General features: G+C 41.3%; 1 protein-coding gene across 11 annotated transcripts in view; it reads left to right on the forward strand.

Annotated features, from left to right (window-relative positions):
- Positions 1–20,342, forward strand: part of MARK3 (microtubule affinity regulating kinase 3) — a 119,969-nt gene that overhangs the window by 72,471 nt on the left and 27,156 nt on the right. For all 11 annotated transcript variants that reach the window (XM_059374060.1, XM_059374062.1, XM_059374061.1 and 8 more), the window contains exons 4-7: positions 7,056–7,104; positions 9,851–9,916; positions 14,163–14,233; positions 19,271–19,327. In XM_059374060.1, the coding sequence (XP_059230043.1) occupies positions 7,056–7,104; positions 9,851–9,916; positions 14,163–14,233; positions 19,271–19,327 (243 nt within the window). The remainder of the gene's footprint in view (positions 1–7,055; positions 7,105–9,850; positions 9,917–14,162; positions 14,234–19,270; positions 19,328–20,342) is intronic.

Consider the following 20,342-nt stretch of genomic DNA (forward strand, 5'->3'; position numbering starts at 1 on the left):
GCGGGTCATGATCCCAGGGTCCTGGGATCGAGCCCCGCATCAGGCTCTCTGCTCAGCGGGGAGCCTGCTTCCTCTTCTCTCTCTCTCTGCCTCTCTGCCTACTTGTGATCTCTGTCTGTCAAATAAATAGATAAAATCTTAAAAAATAATAATAATAATAAAATAATAAAATAAAACTAATAATAAGATAAGACAATTATAGGAGCACCTGGGTGTCTCAGTCAGTTAAGTGTCTAACTCTTGGTTTCAGCTCAGGTCATGATCTCAATGTTGTGGATCAAGCCCTGCATGGGGCTCTGCACCGGGCCTGGAGTCAGCTTGAGATTCTCTCTCCTTCAGCCTCTGCCCCTTTGGCTATGTATAGCCCCCCAAATAGAATAAGTATAGCCGGGGCGCCTGGGTGGCTCAGTGGGTTAAAGCCTCTGCCTTCAGCTCAGGTCATGATCCCAGGGTCCTGGGATCGAGCCCTGCATCGGGCTCTCTGCTCAGCCGGGAGCCTGCTTCCTCCCTCTCTGCCTGCCTCTCTGCCTACTTGTGATCTCTGTCTGTCAAATAAATAGTCTTTAAAAAAAAAAAAAAAAAAAGAATAATTATAGCTATATACTGTAGTAAAGTTATGTGAATGCGGTCTCAAAACATTTTATTTAAAGATTTCATTTATTTATTTGACAGAGGGAGAGGTTACAAGTAGGCAGAGAGGCAGGCAGAGAGAGAGGGGGGAAGCAGGCTCCCAACTGAGCAGGGAGCCCGATGTGGGGCTTGATCCCAGGACCCTAAGCTCATGACCTGAGCTGAAGGCAGAGGCTTATTAACCCACTGAGCCACCCAAGCGCCCTCAAAACATTTTATTGTACTGTACTTAACCTTTTTGTGATGATGCAGGATAATAAAATGACTTTGTGATGGGTTGAAATGAGGTGGGCTCTATGACGTAGCGTTAGGCTCTACTGACCTTCTGACCATCTACCAGGAGTATCATCTGCTGGATTGAAGCCGATCGCAGGGAACTGAAAGTGCAGAGAAGGTGGGGGGGCAGGGGACTACTGTACAAGGATGTTCACTGTGATATTAGCAAAAATGTGTCCGTGACCTATATGACATCAGTAAAATTCTAGTTAAATACATCATAATAAACAGAACTGTCATATCTCCACATCTATAGATCTCTCTTCCTGAGTGGGAGTAGTTACTGCTTTTGGCTAGTGTTAGACAAATGGTCTTTGGTTATGCTGTTAATAATTATCTTATTTCCCTATCATTCGCTAACTTTCCTATTCTGTTCCTAATTTTAAAATATTTAATGTTGGAGTGATTCTGAGAGTGACTCTAATCTGTATCTGCCTTAAATGCTGCGTCACAACAGTGGCTCTCATATTTACTTTACTTCAGAGATACTCCCTAGAAGACTTTCTTGCCTTTCACCCACTGGCATCCTCCACCCACATGGTGAAAAGAGATAAGAAATGTTCTTCCTCTTTTTTTTTTTTTTTCTTTTAGAAATGCTCTTCTTATTAAGAATGATCAAAATTTAAAAAAAAAAAGAATGATCAAAATACAGCTTTCCTAGCTACCTTGTCTTTTTCAAGAATTTCCCTTTTAGCCTAAGAAACAAAAACAAAAACCTTTTCTTTGTTCATTCTCAACCCTTCTTAAAAATCAGATTAATTGAGGGAAGGGAAGTAGATAATACAGTTATGTGTCTTCAAGTTCAAAGGACAGAAAGAGTATTGAAGGAAAGGTCTTCATTCAGCCTTTGACTACCCACCTCCCTGATCCTGCCCCTGGGACAACCAGTGCCACTGGTTTCTGTTTGTCCTTCCAGAGATATTCTGTGTATAGAAAAGGAAAGACATAATTTTCCTTTTTTACACAATGTGTTTTCTTCGCAGTTTCTTCTGCATTAACTCTGTGAGCTTTTGCCAGCCTCTCTCCCTTGGTGTCATCTAAGAGAGTCTTTGATTTTTTTCTTCTGTTCAGCAGAGCTGCGGTAGCAGTGTAGTAGGACAAAGGGACAGAGGTTTCTGCAAGGTGAAGAGGAAAAGCAGGTCCATCATCCTTCTATTTTTCCTTCCTGAAGCACCCTTGAGACGGGTCAAGACCTGGGATGCTGTTTTTGAATAGAACATGGGCCGCACGTGTAGGTCTGTTCTAGGCATTAGGCTCCAGTGTCTGGATTTCATTCTGTGTCTCTGGCTGCCTCCTTTTCTGAGTCTCCATTGTGGACTCGAGTTGTTTCTTCTCTGAACTGTTTGCTTTTTGGAGTTCCTGTCTTTTCATCCTGCGCAGTTAGGCAATGTTCTTTCTTTCCCAAGGATGCTATTTCTATGCTGGTAATTCTACGGAACGTATCTCTAGCCCAGATTTTTCTCCTGAGCTTCAGACCCAAATACCATGTACTCTGACTGGCCTCAAGCGCCCTCACACTGCACGTCCAGAAGCAGCTCCGTCTGCCTTGCTGCAGCCTGTCATGTCTTCTCTGTCTCACAGTGGCACGTGGACCCACCTAGGAGTATCCGCGCCCACTCAGCCTCCCTCTTCTTTACTCTCTGATTGTTTCCTTACTGTGTCTCCTTTTCTTTATCCAAGAGTGCTGGTAATTACCCACAAATCTTAGATTTATAGCATGACTATTTTCTATGCAAGAAGAGGGTGGTCATTATGTTTGCTTCATTATTTCTGACATAAGTTGTCATTCAGCCTGTCACTCTGCTGCCATGAAAGCACAGGCTTTCACCGTCACAGCCTGTTCCTTCTTGTACCTATTATGTATCTGGAGAGGGGAGTCTGAATACTTTCACCGTCATGATTTAGATCACAGTCTTATGTGACCTCCCTTCCCCACCCTCCGTGTTCTTTTTTATGTGCTCACTTTACTTTTCCTTTGCTTGTTAAATTGTCTTTTTCCAAAGATAACTCCTGGGAATTCCAGGTCCTGGTTGTTGGGACATCTCTTCAGTCTATGGTACTGTACATTTGGGGTCCTTGGTGTTCTGATCACCAGGATCCCCGATCTCTGCCTTCGAACATGTTTGTTCTCCTCCTGGATACCGGTTCCTAGAGGACTTGAAGATGTTGGGAGGTTGCAAATTGGTCAGCGAATTGAGAATTTTTGCACTTCAACTAGTTGTGTTCTTTCGTTTTGTTTTTTATAACTAGCATCTGCATAAGATTGAAAAAGAATGCAGAGAAGTAAGTTGAATTAAGATAGGGTCTCGTTAAGTGTCCTTTTATAATAACAAAACTTAAAAAAAATACACGTTGTATAATCCCAATAGGGACTTCCTAAAATTTCATGCTTTCTCTTCAGTAAGTTATTTCTGTCCAAATTTAACTGTCTTCAGCTATGGTTCACAGTTGATACAATTACATGAAATCTCTGGCGTGTTTTTGTGGGGTTTTTGAGTGTTTTTTTTCCTCCATCTTCCCCAGAATCTCTGACATTTTTATCACTTACATGCAGATTGTCAACTTCTAAAAATTGTGCCAGTGCCCATCTGTTGCTCTGGAATTTTCTGAACCAGCAGTTTATAATCTTATCAGTGATTTTACTTTTAAATTTCAAAGGCAGCTACATGGCATCATGAGATGAGCGTGGACCTTGGAATCCTGGCTCCAGCACCTACTAACTGGGAGTCCTTGGACATGTTTCTCAACTTACTCAGTTCTCCTTCATGTCTACTGGACCTGATCAGAGTCGCTGGACAGAGTTGTGAACATTGGGTTATATCATAGGTGGAAGCATCTAGCCTTGTGCTTCAGACACAGCGGATACCTCGTAGCTCTTGGCTTCTTGCTTCCTCTCCACCTCCTTGATTAACTTGCTATAGATTTATTTACTCATTTCTGCTTGAAACAGTTCTGATAGCAGCAAATATGTAAAGTTATTTGGTAATATCCTGACACTATCCTACTAGGGAATCTGTGGGTATTCTTCCTGCCTCCAGAGTTAAGCTCGTGCGACCCAGCCCTCTGTCTGGTACCGTTTACCTTTCCTCTGGGATTTCACAGCATGTGCCTTGGTGTAACTCATGGGTTGTCTGCAGTGTTTTAGTTTCCAACTGCTCTCTAACAGATTACCCCAAAACTGAACAACTGAAACAAAACCATTTGTTACCCTGAAGTTCTGTGAGTCGTGTGTTTGGGAGTGATGGCACAGGTGCTGTCAAGAAATTTTGGGTAAGAGCCATAGCTGCAGGTATCTGAAGACTTGATTAGGCTGGTGGGTCTGCTTCCAGAAGGGCCCTCTAACCTGGCTCTGTTGAGGGGCTATAGTTCCTCACCAGCTGTGGGCATGAAGAGGCCTCAGTACCTTGCCATCTGGCGTCTGTCCATCGAGGTGTTTAATGCCCCCACAACACACAAGCAAGTGATCTCTGAGAGCATGGAGGGGGCCCCAGTATCTAGTCATTTTCGGTGAGTCACTCACTAAGTGCGCCCCACACTCAGAAGAGAGGGATATGAACTTCTACCTTTTGCAGAGGATTGTCAAAGAATTTGTGGACATATTTTAAAACCACCATACCTAGGGTGCTTGCTCTAAGTAAGATTCTTCGTCCCACTTCAGATCTAGCAAGAGGTAGGGCCCAGGGACCTGGAGTTTGCATAGACACTCATGATTCTGATGTTGGTAGCCTGAAACCCACACTCCGAAATGTGCTTTTCTGCCAGACGGATCACTTGGTCTTTCTTAAATAAATGGTCTTAATTAGCCACAACCACATATACAAAGCACACATAGCTCGTTTTTTTACTGTGGACATCGTTTGGAATCTTGCATGAATCTGGTTACGTCCAGTGGTGCCTGCTACCCCAAATTAAAGTGAGCTCTGCCTTTCTTGAATTCCTGTAATATTTTATGTTTTCCCGCTGTGTGGCTCTGATTACTGTGTTTCAGTGCTGCATTGCTAGTAGGGATTTAAAAATGATTGCCTTCATTTGACCTGCTCTCCTGCCAGCAGAATTATGACAACTCTGCACCTAGCATTCTGGTACTCGGGATTTAAAAGCATTGTGGTCATTAGAATGCTAAGGAGGCCGGTTCAAACCATACTTCTTGGTAGTTAGTACTTTCATAAAGGCGTTTGTCAAACAAAAGAGTTCCTGTTGTGTGCCAGGCCTGGTTTCAAGTATCTGGTAGTGGAAGGAGGCCAGTTGCCTTTCCCCGGCCCACGCGGGTGACAAGGCAGCAATGAACAGGTACACCGAAATGGATCTTGATACTTGAAAGACGTTCTGGAGAAGAAGTAAACAGACCACTATGATGCAAAACAAGGGAGATTTTCTTAGATAAGGTTTTCAGAGAAATCTGCTGGAGACTTCAAGGACAGAACGGAGAAAAGACTCGAAGGGAGGAAGCAGTTCAAATGTTTTGATACCTGAGAGGAATCAGGGTGGCTGGAAGAGCCTGGCTGGAGCTCGTGTTGCAGGGATAGTAGAAGTCGCCATGGCCGTAGTCGGAGTTTTACGCTAAATGCAGGGTCCTAACTTGTGTTGGTATTGTATCCAGCTTGGAACTCTCCTGCTTTAGCAGTTGTGGGAATAACTGGGAGATTCAGATTATAAGCTACAAATTCAACTATAATGAATTGGAAGACAGGGTTTCTGTGTTGGCTTGACAGAGGGAAACTAAGAACTCAAGCCTGAGTGGTGGTCAGAGTAGCTGTCTTCTCATCTCAGAACACAAAACGCGGGAATGACTACAACAGCAACAGGAGATATTTGTGTTGGAATAAAAGTGCTTCAGCCTTTAGAGATGATCCACTATTCAGGAAAGGAATCTTACTCATCTGACTCCATTTTTTTAAGCTCTGAGCTCAGTTTAGAGCTCAGATGGGTCCATGTCCATCTCCATGCTCTTAGTTGTGAAGTACTGATTCAGTTCTAGGTTAGATGTGATAGACGGGACAAGTGTAGTAAACCTGTGATTTCTCCCCAGATTTCTTCCCACATAGCCAGCTTCTCCTCCTCCCTCCAAGTTCTTCCCGGCCCATGCCTCCCAGCGGTTATATATGCTGGTTGTTGGCAGACTTTGGTTCTGGCCCAGTTCCCCACGGAAAGAGAGCAGGACCTTGGGAGATCTTTTCCTCTCCTTTCCTGGTTTCCACTTGTCTGCAAGAGGGTTGGATAAGATGACCTCTAAAATTGTTCTTTTCTGAGATCTTCTGATACTAGCCTAGGCCGTAACACCACAGCTCTCTTCTGAATTCACAGCACATGTTTAATCAAAGTTTAATATTTCTCCTTATTCTCTGTGATGGTTTGGCAGCTCCACCAGTCTTACCTGGATGGTTTTTCTTATGGCATCCTCTAGGTTCGTTGGTGTGGCAGCATTCGGCTGATGAAGTGATGAGGCTGAACTCGGGTGGGACAGTGGGTCTTTCCCTGCATGTACTCTTTCATCCTCAAAGAGGCCAAACTGGCCTCCTCATATCATGGCATCTTTATTCCAAGAGAGCAAGTACTGGATACGCAAGCATTGATCCACTCACTCTCTTCTTGTTTTCAAATTTGATAATGTCCCATTGGCCAGAGCAAGTCACCCAGCTTATACCAAAGTGTAAACATGCAAGGCAGAACTCATTAGGACCATAATTGAACCGTCTGCCATAGCTGCCGTGCTAAATTACCTGTCTTCTCCAACAAGGATTTCCCACAGTGGTTTTGTTCAAAATCTTCTCATAGAATTACTTGGAATCATCAGTTCTAACACAATCACGAAGTAGTTCCTCAGGACTGTACACATTTGGATTTGCAGTGATATATTGAATCAGACTGAGTTTAATCACAAGGTATTCTTGGCTAAATCCGATCTTACATGTTCAAGATAGCAAAATGTAATTCAGGTTGTGGTATCCTCCTCCTCTGCAACTTCTGCTTTTCCCAGAGCCAAAACTGAAGTCTGTATAGCTGCTCTGGACTTGCATGCTCACGTCAGATGTAGACTGTTGAACACTCTCAGTGAGGCAGTTGTCTAAGAGAAGGTTTAAATTTATGTTGCAACAGTGGAGTAGAATGTTTAATAACCTGTGTTGGGGAACTATGTGTTTGTTTTTTAGCTCTTCAGAGAAGTAAGAATAATGAAGATTTTAAATCATCCAAACATAGGTATTTTCTGCTTTCTTAAATATTTTTGGGTCTAAATGCATTCCATTTGGGGTCTCAACCTATATGCCAAGAGTGATAGGAGAGTCCTTCCCCCCTCCTAGCCCAGGTATACTTTTCATAAAATATTTATTTATATAAATTGTTTATCATTTGTATTAACTTTTTGCGATTACTAAAGGTAGGTTAAAACCTTAGGTATGAAACTCTTGAATTTAAAGTTTTAATGGAGTAGAAACTCTAATCAGATCATAACTTTCCAAGTTTTAGTGCATATTAGAAAGTAATTTTATTTAATTCATATATGGGAAAAGAAATTAAATCAGAGTTAAGATTTTCAGACGTAACAGGTTTTGCTGTGGCAGTGTTCTTAAGAAATTACTTGTCCATTGAATCATTTTTTAAAAGATATAGGACACCTGCTATCTAATGGAATTTTTTTAGGAATTGTTTTATACAGCACAGATTTGCTTCATGTGCCCTCTGTGTGCATAGTTCAGTGCTAGGTTTGATGAGGTGGATTTAAAGGAAGGGTATAGGGTGCCTGGCTGGTTCAGTCAGTAGAGCAGGTGACTGTTGATCTCAGGGTCATGAGTTCAAGCCCCAATTTGGGTGTTAAGCCTACTTAAAAATAAGTAAGTAAGGATGAGGAAGGGTCATCATGTCCTGCTCTCATCATAATCATAGGAGCAAAGTGAAACTATGCAAATTACTTAGTATTTTGTATATTCATCTCAGTGAAAATGTTTGATCCCATACATAACATAATAGAGCTCTTTTATGGTTTTATTTATTTATTTTAACAGAGGGAAAGAATTCACAAGTAGGCAGAGAGGCAGGCGGGGCAGGGGGTTGGGGAAGCAAGCTTCCCTCTGAGCAGAAAGCCCAATGCGGGGCTTGATCCTAGGACCCTGAGATCATGACCCGAGCCGAAGGTAGAGGCTTAACCCACTGAGCCACCCAGGTTTCCCTAGAGCTCTTTTTGAATAATCTGTTTTTTTTTATACAGTGATAGCTCCTACAATCTAAAATATTATTTCAAGAATGAAGTAGCTATGAAGACAGGCACTTTTACCAGTTTAGTATCAAAATCAGTTCTAGAAAGTGGGGGGCACGAATTGATGTTATGGGTATCATATCAAGAATTCTTAAGGCAAAAAAAAAAAAAAAAGAATTCTTAAGGCACAAGAATAGAAGATAAAATGGAGACACAAGCCACTTCATCAGGTCTAAGCCACATCATTTAAAAGACATTATTTTACATGCTACTAAGGAAAAAATTATGCCAAGCTGTCATCTTATTCTTAGTGATATTAGTTAAAATGTGAAAAAATTTAATCTTAGAATCAGTGAAATCCAATGTTTGGAGAAAAGTAACAAGGAATATAATCATGGGAAGAAAACCTTTCTTCACTTTTCATTTCAGCCCTGGGGGTTACCTGGCTAATTCTTGGTTTCAGATTCCAGGTTTTCACCAAATAACCAATCACTGCATCCTAGAACTAGCCTACTTAAACGTAGTTATTTTGTTCTTTAGTTAGGTTGTGCCCTGATTAGAGTTCTCTCTACTTACTCCCAAATAGCATATCTTTGATAGTAATTTAATAATTCTAATTTAATAATTTAATAATTCTAATAATTTAAATTTCTGTTGGATTCAGATAGTTTTTCCAGAAGACCCAATATCTGTGTTGGAATTTTAGAAAAGTTTTATTTGTATGTTGATGGTTTACCAGCATATGTGCCTTAAATTTCTTTAAATCATTTTTCCCATCAACCTGAACATCTTATTTTAGAAATGATATGATAGTTTTATTCATCAGTTCAACAAACATATATTACTTACTGTATAAGGCACTTAATTTGGTCTGATACTCTATATTAAAGTGTCAGAAAATAGCCTACAATATAAGAGACCAGCACCCCATCCCCCATTTTTTGGTAAATTTAACTTTAGAGTATATATTACCAAAATAAAGTAGGTATAAAAAGTAGTGATTCAATAGCTTTAGAAATGTATTTCAGTTTCATTTTAAAATATGTATATATTGGTTTGATTTGGTTTTGTGAATTAAAAGTAATAGAAATCTTATTTTGATCCGTAACAAGAGACTGCTATATAACAAAGTCACACTGACCCAGGGCAAATAATTCTTTAAAAAGTCCTTTTCAGTTAATTATAGCATAATCCCTTCTATTTCCCATCTCTGGCTTCAGAATAGTAACAAAAGAACCTTGTTCTCTGAGAACAAGTGAACAGAAGTTTCCCAAGCAACAGAAGTCTCAAGTGAAATTGTTCTATATATCCTTAAAGCCATAATGACAAGTGAATGCACTTAAACTTGGAGAAGTAGAATAGATCTGAGCAGTTCCTGCAGATTGAATGTGAAGAACCCTTTTCCTGAGGGAGAGGCACAGTCAGCAGGGAGGGCAGCTAGCCAGTGTAGGCACCATACAGGATGAGGACAGAGGAGATGCGAGTAGGTACACAGCCTGGACTGCTGAGTGCATGCCCACGTTACGCCGTTTGAGGACCCAGACATATCTTGACTCTTAAGGAATTCCGTGCTTTTATAAAATGTGTTGTAATTTATGATAAAATTCCCCCAAAACATTCTATTAAACCACAGCCAGTTATGAAAATTTTCAACAGGCTAAAAGTTACTTTTCGTACTTACAGTTTATATGTACAGTGTATATGCATACAGACCTTTGTTTCTTTTTCTCGGTACCGCCTCCCCTTCCTCAGTGAAGTTGTTCGAAGTCATTGAAACTGACAAAACGCTCTACCTAATCATGGAGTATGCAAGTGGAGGTAAGAAACTTCCATAGTTGTTCTTTCTTTCTTCCCTTTTAGAAGGACACACAACCACACTGCCATGTGGATCATTGCGAAGGTTTCGTTTAACATCCAGAGTTGTAATACGGTAGCATGACAATCAGTAAAGCTGTCTTGGCTCTTCTGTGGGTTGCTATTAAGTATTTCACTATTAGCATTATTAATAATATCCAAAACTTGGATTTTTTTTTATTGTGGTAAGATGTACATAACACAAAATTTAGCATTTTCACCATACAGTTCTGTACAGTTCTGTGGCATTAAGTACATTCACATTGTTGGATAGCCATGACCATCACCCATCCCCAGAACTTTCTCATTTTCCCAAACTGAAACTCTGTCCCCGTTAAACACTAACTTCCCTTTCCTCCTCCCCAGCCCCTGGGATTCACCATTCTATTTCCTGTCTCTGCGGATGTGACTCTAGGTAGTCACATGAGTAGAATCTCATAGCATTTGTCCTTTTATGCCTGTTTCACTCCGCATAATGTCCTCAAGTTTCATCCATGTCAGAGTTCTCCTTCCTCTTTAAGGCTCAATAATATACCATTATGTATATATGCACACCACATTTTGTTTAAGAAGTTGGATTTTTAAATATGTCAGTGCATTAGCCTGTTTAAAATAAATATGCCTATAAATATGCAGTACTGCCTATTGGATGGTTTTCTTTATCAGATTTTTTTTTCTCTTTATCAGATTTTAATGTCATTGATGTTCGTCTTTTCAAAGGCCAGAGTGGTGGTTGCAATGCATATATTCAGATGTTCCTTAAAGATCAAGGACTTGTCATTTTTTTGCCTACAAGGTTATATACATGTAGTCATTTTTCTGAAATGCATGTATATAACTGTTCTCTTTTACAGAGATACTGCTTTTGGGGTTGAGGTTGGGTTGGGCTTCTAGTTTTTGGACCACATGTGAGTCTCCTTGTCTGCGAAGAGCAGAAGCTTTCTGATTTGTCTTTGTGTTCTCCCTACCTTGATACCTCCACATAGTGCCTGGCACAATGCAGATGCTTAACAAATAAGAATTCAAGTGTGGGGACTTCTACTGGGGACATACTCTGTTTAACTAGGGACATGAGTATAGCTTTGACTCTCTTGCTTATACTAGTTTTATTTTATCGTCAGCATTTTGATCAGACAAAACCACAGCCTCATTGTAATGAATTAACAATTAAATAGATTATAATAAACCTGCTGTGGGCAGGAATGAGTTATAGTAGGAAAACCTTTGATGAGCTTTCTCATATTCATTATTGTCTGATTCAGAGTTCAGATGTGTGGTTTGAGAATTTAGTTGGGTGTTTTCACATTGGGGAGGAGTAGAAGAACGGAAACTGAATTGCAGCACCACAAGTCTATACGGAGTTCTGGTATTTTCTGCTTGTGTTACAGAGTTAAGGTCATAATCTTTTCTTTGTAGAAACTATAGTTTCTACAGTGCACAGGTGCTGTCTCTCATCAGATCTCCTGTGATCCTCACAAGGACTCCATGATGTGGCCAGACAGGGAAGGATGGGCTTTTACCCTTGAGGAAACGGGAACCGGGATGTCATTGTGGTCACCCTGCCAAGCCCTCAGCCCTAGCCTTCTGACAGTAGATATGCTCTCCTGATTGGTCAGTTGGTCACGGCTGTCCTTTCTCATCTATTTTAGGCATTAGGGTCATAACCCTTTTTCTTATATAGGGGCACAACTCATCCAATTTTTGTAGAAAGAGGGTGGGCTTTTGAAAACAAGGACATGGGGTCAGTCTATGCAGGACCTCTCACTGACAGTGTGACCTGATGAGTCAGCAGTGTCTGAGCTTCTTAGTGGTGTGCTAACACAGCCGTCCTCTGAGGGCTCAGTATGCTGCTCAGCGCTATAACATCACTCCTCAGTCATAGGTCTTTCTTGGCTTTGGGCTATTTTAATCAGCTCAACAAAGCACTACGAGTCCCCAGCACATCTGTTTCATTGTATCATCCCCAGCACATTTGTCATCTGGACAGCCAAAGTGTCATTAAATTGACTACCTAGTCCTCTTTAGCCTGGTATTTCTCAGTTTGGTAGAATCATGGAATTTTACAGTTGGAAGGAATCTTAGAAGTCTATCGAAGGCAACTGCCTAATTTTTACAGATGAAACCACTCTGGAAGGTGGTTCTATGCCAGCAGTTCCGTCACGTGTTTAGTGACAGGACCCCAGCTGGGACCGAGGGCTTTCTGAACTGACCTGTTCAGTGTCCTCTCAACCACAGGGTCCCTGACCTGGGTGGGAAGAGCCACTGTTTGTTGTCTTTTTCCAACAAATAGCCTTTTGAGGTTTTCAGTGTAGCTTCTTAATCTGAGCTAATACATTTTTAATAAGGAAAATAAAGAGCTCTGGGTTGAATTCCTGATATATAATTTAGTGATCATGAGTATGACTTTATTGTTCCAAAATCTCTTAAGAGGTTTATATTGCTCTTGAATTTATAAAAATATTTTTAAAAATTTTGACAGACTTGGACTTTTCTCCAAGTTACTCTACAGCAACTAATGGGTACAGCAACTAGTGGGTTCAGTCGACTAATTTCTTTTAAGTCGAAACTGGTTTTGTATGATATGAACACATGTTTAGTTGCTTTCACTTTTTAACCACTTGTTTTGACATCGTGTACTATTCTGCAAATAGAAAGGTCATTTGCTTAGAAAATGTGGACACTTTATTGAGCTGACATTTAACTTCATAATTCATCATAGTTAAACGAATTGTGTAAATTAACAGTTTGTAATGTGTTTTAAAAGATCATTATGCAATCAGGTGATAACTTAAAAATATTTATGCCCATCCATTATTTTAAAATGTTTCAGCTAGGCTAGAAGCTTAAAAGCTAGAGATACTAATATATAATTCAGAGTAACTTTTTCCTCAAAAGTATGTTATGTTCCGAAACTAAGCATTTTTTTAATTATCAGAATCCTTTAGTTGAATGTTGTCACTCAGCTGCTGGAAGTATTCTTTATTTGTATAAAGTAGATGTGATTCTTTCCCAGGGCATATTTTGGGAAACATAATTTGCTCAATTAGTACCCTTTTCTGTTGATTTGAGAGGTATTGTTTCTTTACTCCCAATTGATAAGCAATTGGCAATGCTAAGGTATTTCCTGAAGTACCACCTCTTCCCTGAGGAATTATTACTGTATAAACTGCCAAGTGGATGTCCACTAGCATGTTCTGTTGGCTTGACCTTCCCACTGAATCCTGAACCCCCCCACTTCTCCCCACCACTGCCACTTCCCGCTTGAGGCCCAGCCTTCCTCATTCTTGCCCTGATTATTGTGCTACTCCCTCTTATCTTTCTGTCTCTTCCCCAACCCTGACCTCTTTTCCTCTCTGGCAGCCAGAGTGACCTTTTCAAGAGGTCAGTCATTTCATAGCCTCCTCTGCTGCTTCTCACTCAGAGCAAAGCCTGCGGGACTCTTCATGGCCTGACACCTCCTTCCCATCTTCCATGCCCATCCAGTAATGTCCTTCTCCTTGTTCATACTTCTTTGGCTATATAGCCTTACTGCTCTTTGCTATTTGCTCCGCCTAGACGTCTCCCTGATAATGACAGTGCCCTCTCCCTCACAGTAGTCCCCAAAGCTCTTGCACAGGCGGACACACTTCTCTTTCTTCCCCTCCGTCTGCTCCACAGTCCTTGTCAGCTGCCGTCCCATTCTCATGTTTGTTGATTACCTCTCTCTCGCTACTAGAATGTAAACTCTTCATGAGGAAAAGGACTCCACTTGGCTCACTGCTGTATTTCCCTAGAGCTTAGAAGAGTGCCTGGCAGTTAGAGTGCCTGGCACTCAATAAATATTTGTTGAATTAATTATTATATTCAGGAACTGCTTTTTTAATAATCCTACAGTGGAGATACCATCCTCTTTTAACACATATCATTTTCCCGTTTTAACTTTCAGTTTTTATTAAAGCACGTTGAAAATATAACCCTTAAAATGTTGTATAAACATAGGAAAGCTTAATTTTAAGGTTTTTCTCTAGTTTAAAGATTTTTATCAAAGATCTTTTGCCTGTAGTTAAACTTAAGGCTAGGCCTTAAGTTCAAAATCCACGTTTCTGTTATCTTCATGCCTGTATTTAAAAATAAAAATTAGAGCATTTCTAAAAGTGAAACATCATCAGTTTATGGGAAAATTAATGCTCAGAAGTAGGACTTCTGCTACTTTTATTTCTCTTGATTACAGGTGAAGTGTTTGACTATTTGGTTGCACATGGAAGAATGAAGGAAAAGGAAGCAAGAGCTAAATTTAGACAGGTATGAATTAATGCACCTTTATTCATTTAATAAAGTAATCTTGCTTTAAACCCTGAAACAGACAGTGTTTGCCTCTCTAAATGGTTATAAGGCCCACTGGATGGAGCAGGGTGTGGTTGGTTGGCCATTCAGTTTAACAAAAATTTATCTATTAATTATCTTTCATGCCTAAGGCACTGTGTAAGAGGCAATGATGGGTTCCGTTTCTAGCTTTCTCAAGATTTTCACCTCACTCTTAACCTTAGTTTTTGACAATAGCCTCAAAAATCTAGAGTCTTTCAAAACATTTATGATTGCATTAATTAAAACCATTTCCCAGTTTTTAACAAGAAGAGTGTCACAATCTCAAAATTCATTAATTTTTGTCTCACATAAGCTAGGAGTAGGCTTAAATTTAACTTAAAAACATTAATGCTAATGGTATTTTTAATTAAAACCTATTAAATAGGGGTGCCTGGGTGGCTCAGTGGTTTAAGCCTCTGCCTTCAACTCAGGTCATGATCTCAGGGTCCTGGGATCGAGCCCCACATCGGGCTCTCTGCTCAGCGGGGAGCCTGCTTCCCCCTCTCTCTCTGCGTGCCTCTCTGCCTACTTGTGATCTCTCTCTGTCTATCAAATAAATAAATAAATAAATCCTGTGCCTCCAAAGTTTAAAAAAAAAAAAAAACCTATTAAATAACAAATTTTAAGACTAATCTTTGGCTATAATTTAACTCTTTGTATCCTCAACTTTTCTACCTACAAAGATTGGAAGTTATACTTGATGATTAGTTTTGAAGTGCTTTCCAATTCTTTTTTTTTTTTTTTTTTAAGATTTTGTTTATTTATTTGACACAGAGAGATCACAAGTAGGCAGAGAGGCGGGGAGGCGGGGAGGGCAGGAACAGGCTCCCCACCGAGCAGAGAGCCCGATGCAGGGCTCAACCCCAGGACCCTGAGATCATGACCTGAGCTGAAGGCAGAGGCTTAACGCACTGAACCACCCAGGTGCGCCACGCCCCCCCCCCTTTTTTTTAAGATTTTTATTTATTTAGGGACACCTGGGTGGCTCAGTGGGTTAAGCCGCTGCCTTCCGCTTGGGTCGTGATCCCAGGGTGCTGGGATCGAGTCCTACATTGGGCTCCTTGATCAGCAGGGAGCCTGCTTCTCTCTGCCTCTGCCTGCAGCTCTGCCTGCTTGTGCGTGCTCTCTCTGACAAAAAAATAAATAAAATCTTTTTAAAAAAATATTTTTATTTCTTTATTTCACAGAGAGAGACAGCAAGAGAAAAGAGAGAGATAGAGAGAGAGCAAGAGAAGGGAACACAAGCAGGGGCAGTGGAAGAGGGAGGAAGCAGGCTTCCCGCTGAGCAGGGAGCCCAATACAGGGCTTGATCCTGGGTCCTGGGATCGTGACCTGATCTGAAGGCCGACGCTTAATGACTGAGCCACCCAGGCGCCCCTAGTGCTTTCTAGTTCTGATATCATTTTATTCTGTGATCTACAGAGGGAAGCACAAGTTTCTCTTTATGATAAAACAAAGTCTGTTTGGCCCTTTCCATAACTATACTCTTCATTTTTATAAATTGACCACTTAAAAGCCAAGAGATTTTTTTTGCCTCATAATTCTTAAATCCCTTCCCACTAAGTTGAATCTGTCTGACTCACATTTATGTGAATATGGTTTGTTGACTGTGAGGAACAGCAGGTTTGAGCCTGACCATCTCCAAGGAAGCAACCCTGTGACTGACTGCTCCTCACTACTTCCATCTCCACCCATCCCCCTGGCAGGGTCTGACTTGTTGGAGGGACTCGGACAGTTACTAACCTACCAGTGGAGTCAATCACGCAGGCTTTTATTTTAAATTTCCTGCAGAGGGGCCTCTCAAGAGTCCTGGGATCAAGCCTTGAGTCGGCCTCCCTGCTCAGCGGGAAGTCTGCTTCTCCTTCTCTCTGGTGTCTCCACCCGATTCATGCTCTCTCGCTCTCTCAAAAAAATAAATAACCTTTAAAAAAAACTTCGGGACATCTGGGTGGCGCAGTGGGTTAAAGCCGCTGCCTTCGGTTCAGGTCATGATCCCGGGGGTCCTGGGATCAGCCGCATCAGGCTCTCTGCTCAGCAGGGATCCTGCTTCCCCTCCTCTCTCTCTGCCTGCCTCTCTGCCTGTCAAATAAATAAATAAAATCTTTTTTAAAAAAATAAATAAATAAATACATTTCGGGGCACCTGAGTGGCTCAGTGGGTTAAGTCTCTGCCTTCGCTCAGGTCTTGATCTCAGGGTCCTGGTATTGACCCCTACATCGGGCTCTCTGCTCAGCGGCGAGCCTACTTCCCCCTCTCTCTGACTGCCTCTCTGCCTGCTTGTGATCTCTCTCTCTCTCTCTCTGTGTCAAATAAATAAATAAAATCTTTTTAAAAATAAATAAATAAATAAATAAATTCCCTGCAGAAATTCTGTAGTCTTTATTTGAGGAACCCGTAAGTTGGTCAAGGAAAGATAATTTATGTGCTTTTACAGCTAATGGCTTGATTTATACTGTTTACAATGTAATGTAATCCTTTCATTTTGCCTTAGTATTTCCTAAACATCCTTCATTTAAACCTGGAAGGATCAATCAGGATATTGGTGTTTCCACTGTGCTCCATTATAAATTGCCATGCTTTACAAAAGTTTATAAGCCATTCTTACTTTGAATAAGAAGTCTTCCTCTCTGAGGCAAAGAGGAAGGTATGCCATACACAAGGTACACTCCTCATGAAAATACTGTCTGTCAGAAACAGGCCCTTCTTTCCGCATCCAAACGCAGATAGTGTCTCCTTCCCACCTCCTCAGCCATTCTCATCCTAATGACCATTTGTGTGGTTTTAAGCTTTTGAATGAGCTCTATTCTTTTCAAAGAAAGAGAACAGATTCCTGGCTTTCATCTTTCCTCACCTCTTTCTTGGTGGGTTGGTAATGTAGCTGCCTCTGCTTTTTCCTGTCTGACTAGAGGTAAATTAAGTTTGCATTCATATTTCAATCTGGACAACATCCAGATCCTCAACCTTTTTAAAGAAATAACTGCTTCCAGCTTAAAAGAATGCAAAGCAAACAAAAAACCCAGTGACTTAAGGTTGAATATTTTCAGGTTATTGTGGCTTTAAAAAGGTTAACTTTGAGTTGTTTGGAGGTAAAAGGAGAACAACTCTGATCACTTTGAGAAAGGGTAGGAAATTGTCAAATACTTATTCAAAGGCAGAATTTGAAAGTAACCTGTAGGAGAAATCTCAGTATTAATGGGGTTGGGGAGAGAAGAGGGAAAGTTGGATGAGGCAGAAGTAAGGTCAAGGTCATGAGTTCAAGCCCCACACTGGGCATGAAGCCTCCCTAAAAACAAAAAACAGCATTCTCTGAGGGTTTATGTTCAATGTAGGTTGTTGTGTGGAGCTTACAGTTAAAAGCTGATGGTGATCTGGAGAAACAAGCAGTATTATCATTAGAACTCCAGTTTTGCATGTATGTGGTCATATGTAGTTACACTGGCATAACACCAACAAGATTAGAAGCAGACACACTAAAACAATAAGAGATGTTAGCAGGCATGCGTTTATGCATACCTTTCTATATTTCCTAAAATTCCTGTAATAGGCATATAAAACTTTTATTAATTAGAAAAGGAGGCTTCTGGGGTACCTGGGTGGCTCAGTCAATTAAGTGTCTGGCTTCACTTCAGCTCAGGTCATGATCCCAGGACCCTGGGATCAAGCCCCAAATCAGGCTCACTGCTCCGTGGGGAGCCTGCTTGTCCCTCTACTTCTGCTGTTCCCACCCCACCCCCGCTTGTTTTGCTCTCTCTCTCTCTCTCTCTCTCAAATAAATAATACATAAAATCTTTCAAAAAGAGAGAAAAAGATGGGGCACCTGAGTGGCTCAGTGGGTTAAAGCCTCTGCCTTCAGCTCAGGTCATGATCCCAGGGTCCTGGGATGGAGCCCTGCATCAGGCTCTCTGCTCAGCAGGAAGCCTGCTTCCCTCTCTCTCTCTCTGCCTGCCTCTCTGCCTACTTGTGATCTCTGTCTGTCAAATAAATAAATAAAATCTTTAGAAAAAAAAAGAGAGAGAGAAAGAAAAGGCGGCTTTTTTTTTTTTTTTAAGAATTTTTTATTTATTTGGCAGACAGATCACAAGTAGGTAGAGAGGCAGGCAGAGAGAGAGGAGGAGGCAGGCTCCCCACTGAGCAGAGAGCCCGACGTGAGGCTCAATCCCAGGGTCCCAGGATCATGACCCAAGCCGAAGGCAGAGGCCCTAACCACTGAGCCACCCAGGTGCCCCCAAAAAGAAGGCTTCTTAAAAATTACAAATAAGTGTAAAATTTCAGCAAAATAGTTGTGTAATCAACAGGAGTGACCCAAAATTTACTAAATAAGTAATAAAAAATATACATCATTTGCTGAGAGTAGAAGGGACCCTTACAGATCAAGCACATGATAACTTACCGAGTCTAGTTCACATATATTACATTTACTCTTCCATTTTAAGGAAGAGGAAACTGATCATCAGAGAGGTGAGTAAGTTTTGCTGTCTTGGAATCCACATCAGCTAAAAGGACATGAGTATTTGTTGTAAGGAGCAGTCCTGACTGGGAAGAGAATTAACAGAGGAGACCCAACCTGGATGAACGCCTGGCCATGGATAGTCTATAACTAACAGTTTGGTTTTGAATTAATTACATGGACATGGAAAGCTTGCACTAGAACCATCCGATCCTGGCTCTGGGGGCAGCTAGGGTCCTCCAGATCCTGGTGATTTCTTGGGCCCTGGCATCATATTCACAGACTACCAGAGTGTCAGGGGATAAGCCCAAGAGGAGACTACCCATTGAAAACTAGAGAGAGCAGGAAGAACATCCTCACCTATCTTTTCTTACCCTCACCCCTGAATTTCTCCAATTGGAAAGTTCAAAGCACAAGAAAATTATTTTTAGAGACCCAGAGTCAGGTGCTCACAGAGTATTTTGCATGTGTGAACATTGAGGTTTTCATCTTAATGATGATGATTAACCTGTGTCTCTCCTGTGCAGATTGTTTCTGCAGTCCAGTACTGCCACCAAAAGCGGATTGTGCACAGAGACCTCAAGGTGAGTTGCAGGGCCCTTGGTCTGTGAGAGTACTCTCTGCCTGTATGTGGTCAGTTCTCTTGGTGGTCACTAATTAGACTGTGTTATTAAGACAAAGTAAATCCTATAATAATTGATCTTTTTATTGCTTTCAGGAGTAGAATTTATTGATCCATCACTTACATAATAAATAATCCTTTTAATCAGATTTTGGTATTAATGAAATATGAAGTTTATTTAAAGTATCTTACGGGGGTGAGGGTTGGGTGAGCCTGGTGGTGGGTACTAAGGAGGGCATGTATTGCACGGAGCACTGGGTGTGGTGCATAAACAATGAATCTTGGAACACTGCATCAAACACTAATGATGTATTTTATTTTGACTAACATAACACATACAAAACACATATATAACACATACAAAAAAATAAAAATTTTTTGTAAAAGTATCTTACGTTTTAGTGAAGGTAGCTCATAGTTGGTCTCTGTAGAAATATTATCACACTACCAAACAGGGGGACCTCCAGAAATGTTTGCTGTCACCTAGATGGTGCCCTCAGTACCACCTGGCTACGTCTTCTCTGTCTCTGGCCAGTGTTCTCTCCTGTTAACAGTGGTGCTGAAGACCTGCCCCTGCCCTCACTCTTGGCATAGAATAAGGTTCTGTTTCCCAGATAACATAGAAATGCCAGGCAGAAACTCCTTCAGTTTCCCAGCAAACCTGCAAAGTAAGCTGCGCCAACACCTGCCCTTCACCTCTCAGAACATTCTTGTTACAGTCAGTAGGCTGGCTCAGCTGACCCTGCCTCTGGGTTCTGGTCCCTCTCTACCTACTGGCTTCCCACCCGCAGCATTTATAAAATCATGCTGAAGTCTGGACCATATTCTACCAAAAAACCTCCACCCCAAGTCCCCTTCCGCATATGCTTGCTTTCTCTCTCCAGCTCCACGGCCATATCTCCCTAAATACCACCTGTGTTTGTCGGTACTCGCTTCCTCCCTCTCCGCATGTCATCATCATCAGCTTGTCCTTCTCC

Source organism: Mustela nigripes, chromosome 13 (assembly GCF_022355385.1).
Source record: "Mustela nigripes isolate SB6536 chromosome 13, MUSNIG.SB6536, whole genome shotgun sequence".
Taxonomy (NCBI): domain Eukaryota; kingdom Metazoa; phylum Chordata; class Mammalia; order Carnivora; family Mustelidae; genus Mustela; species Mustela nigripes.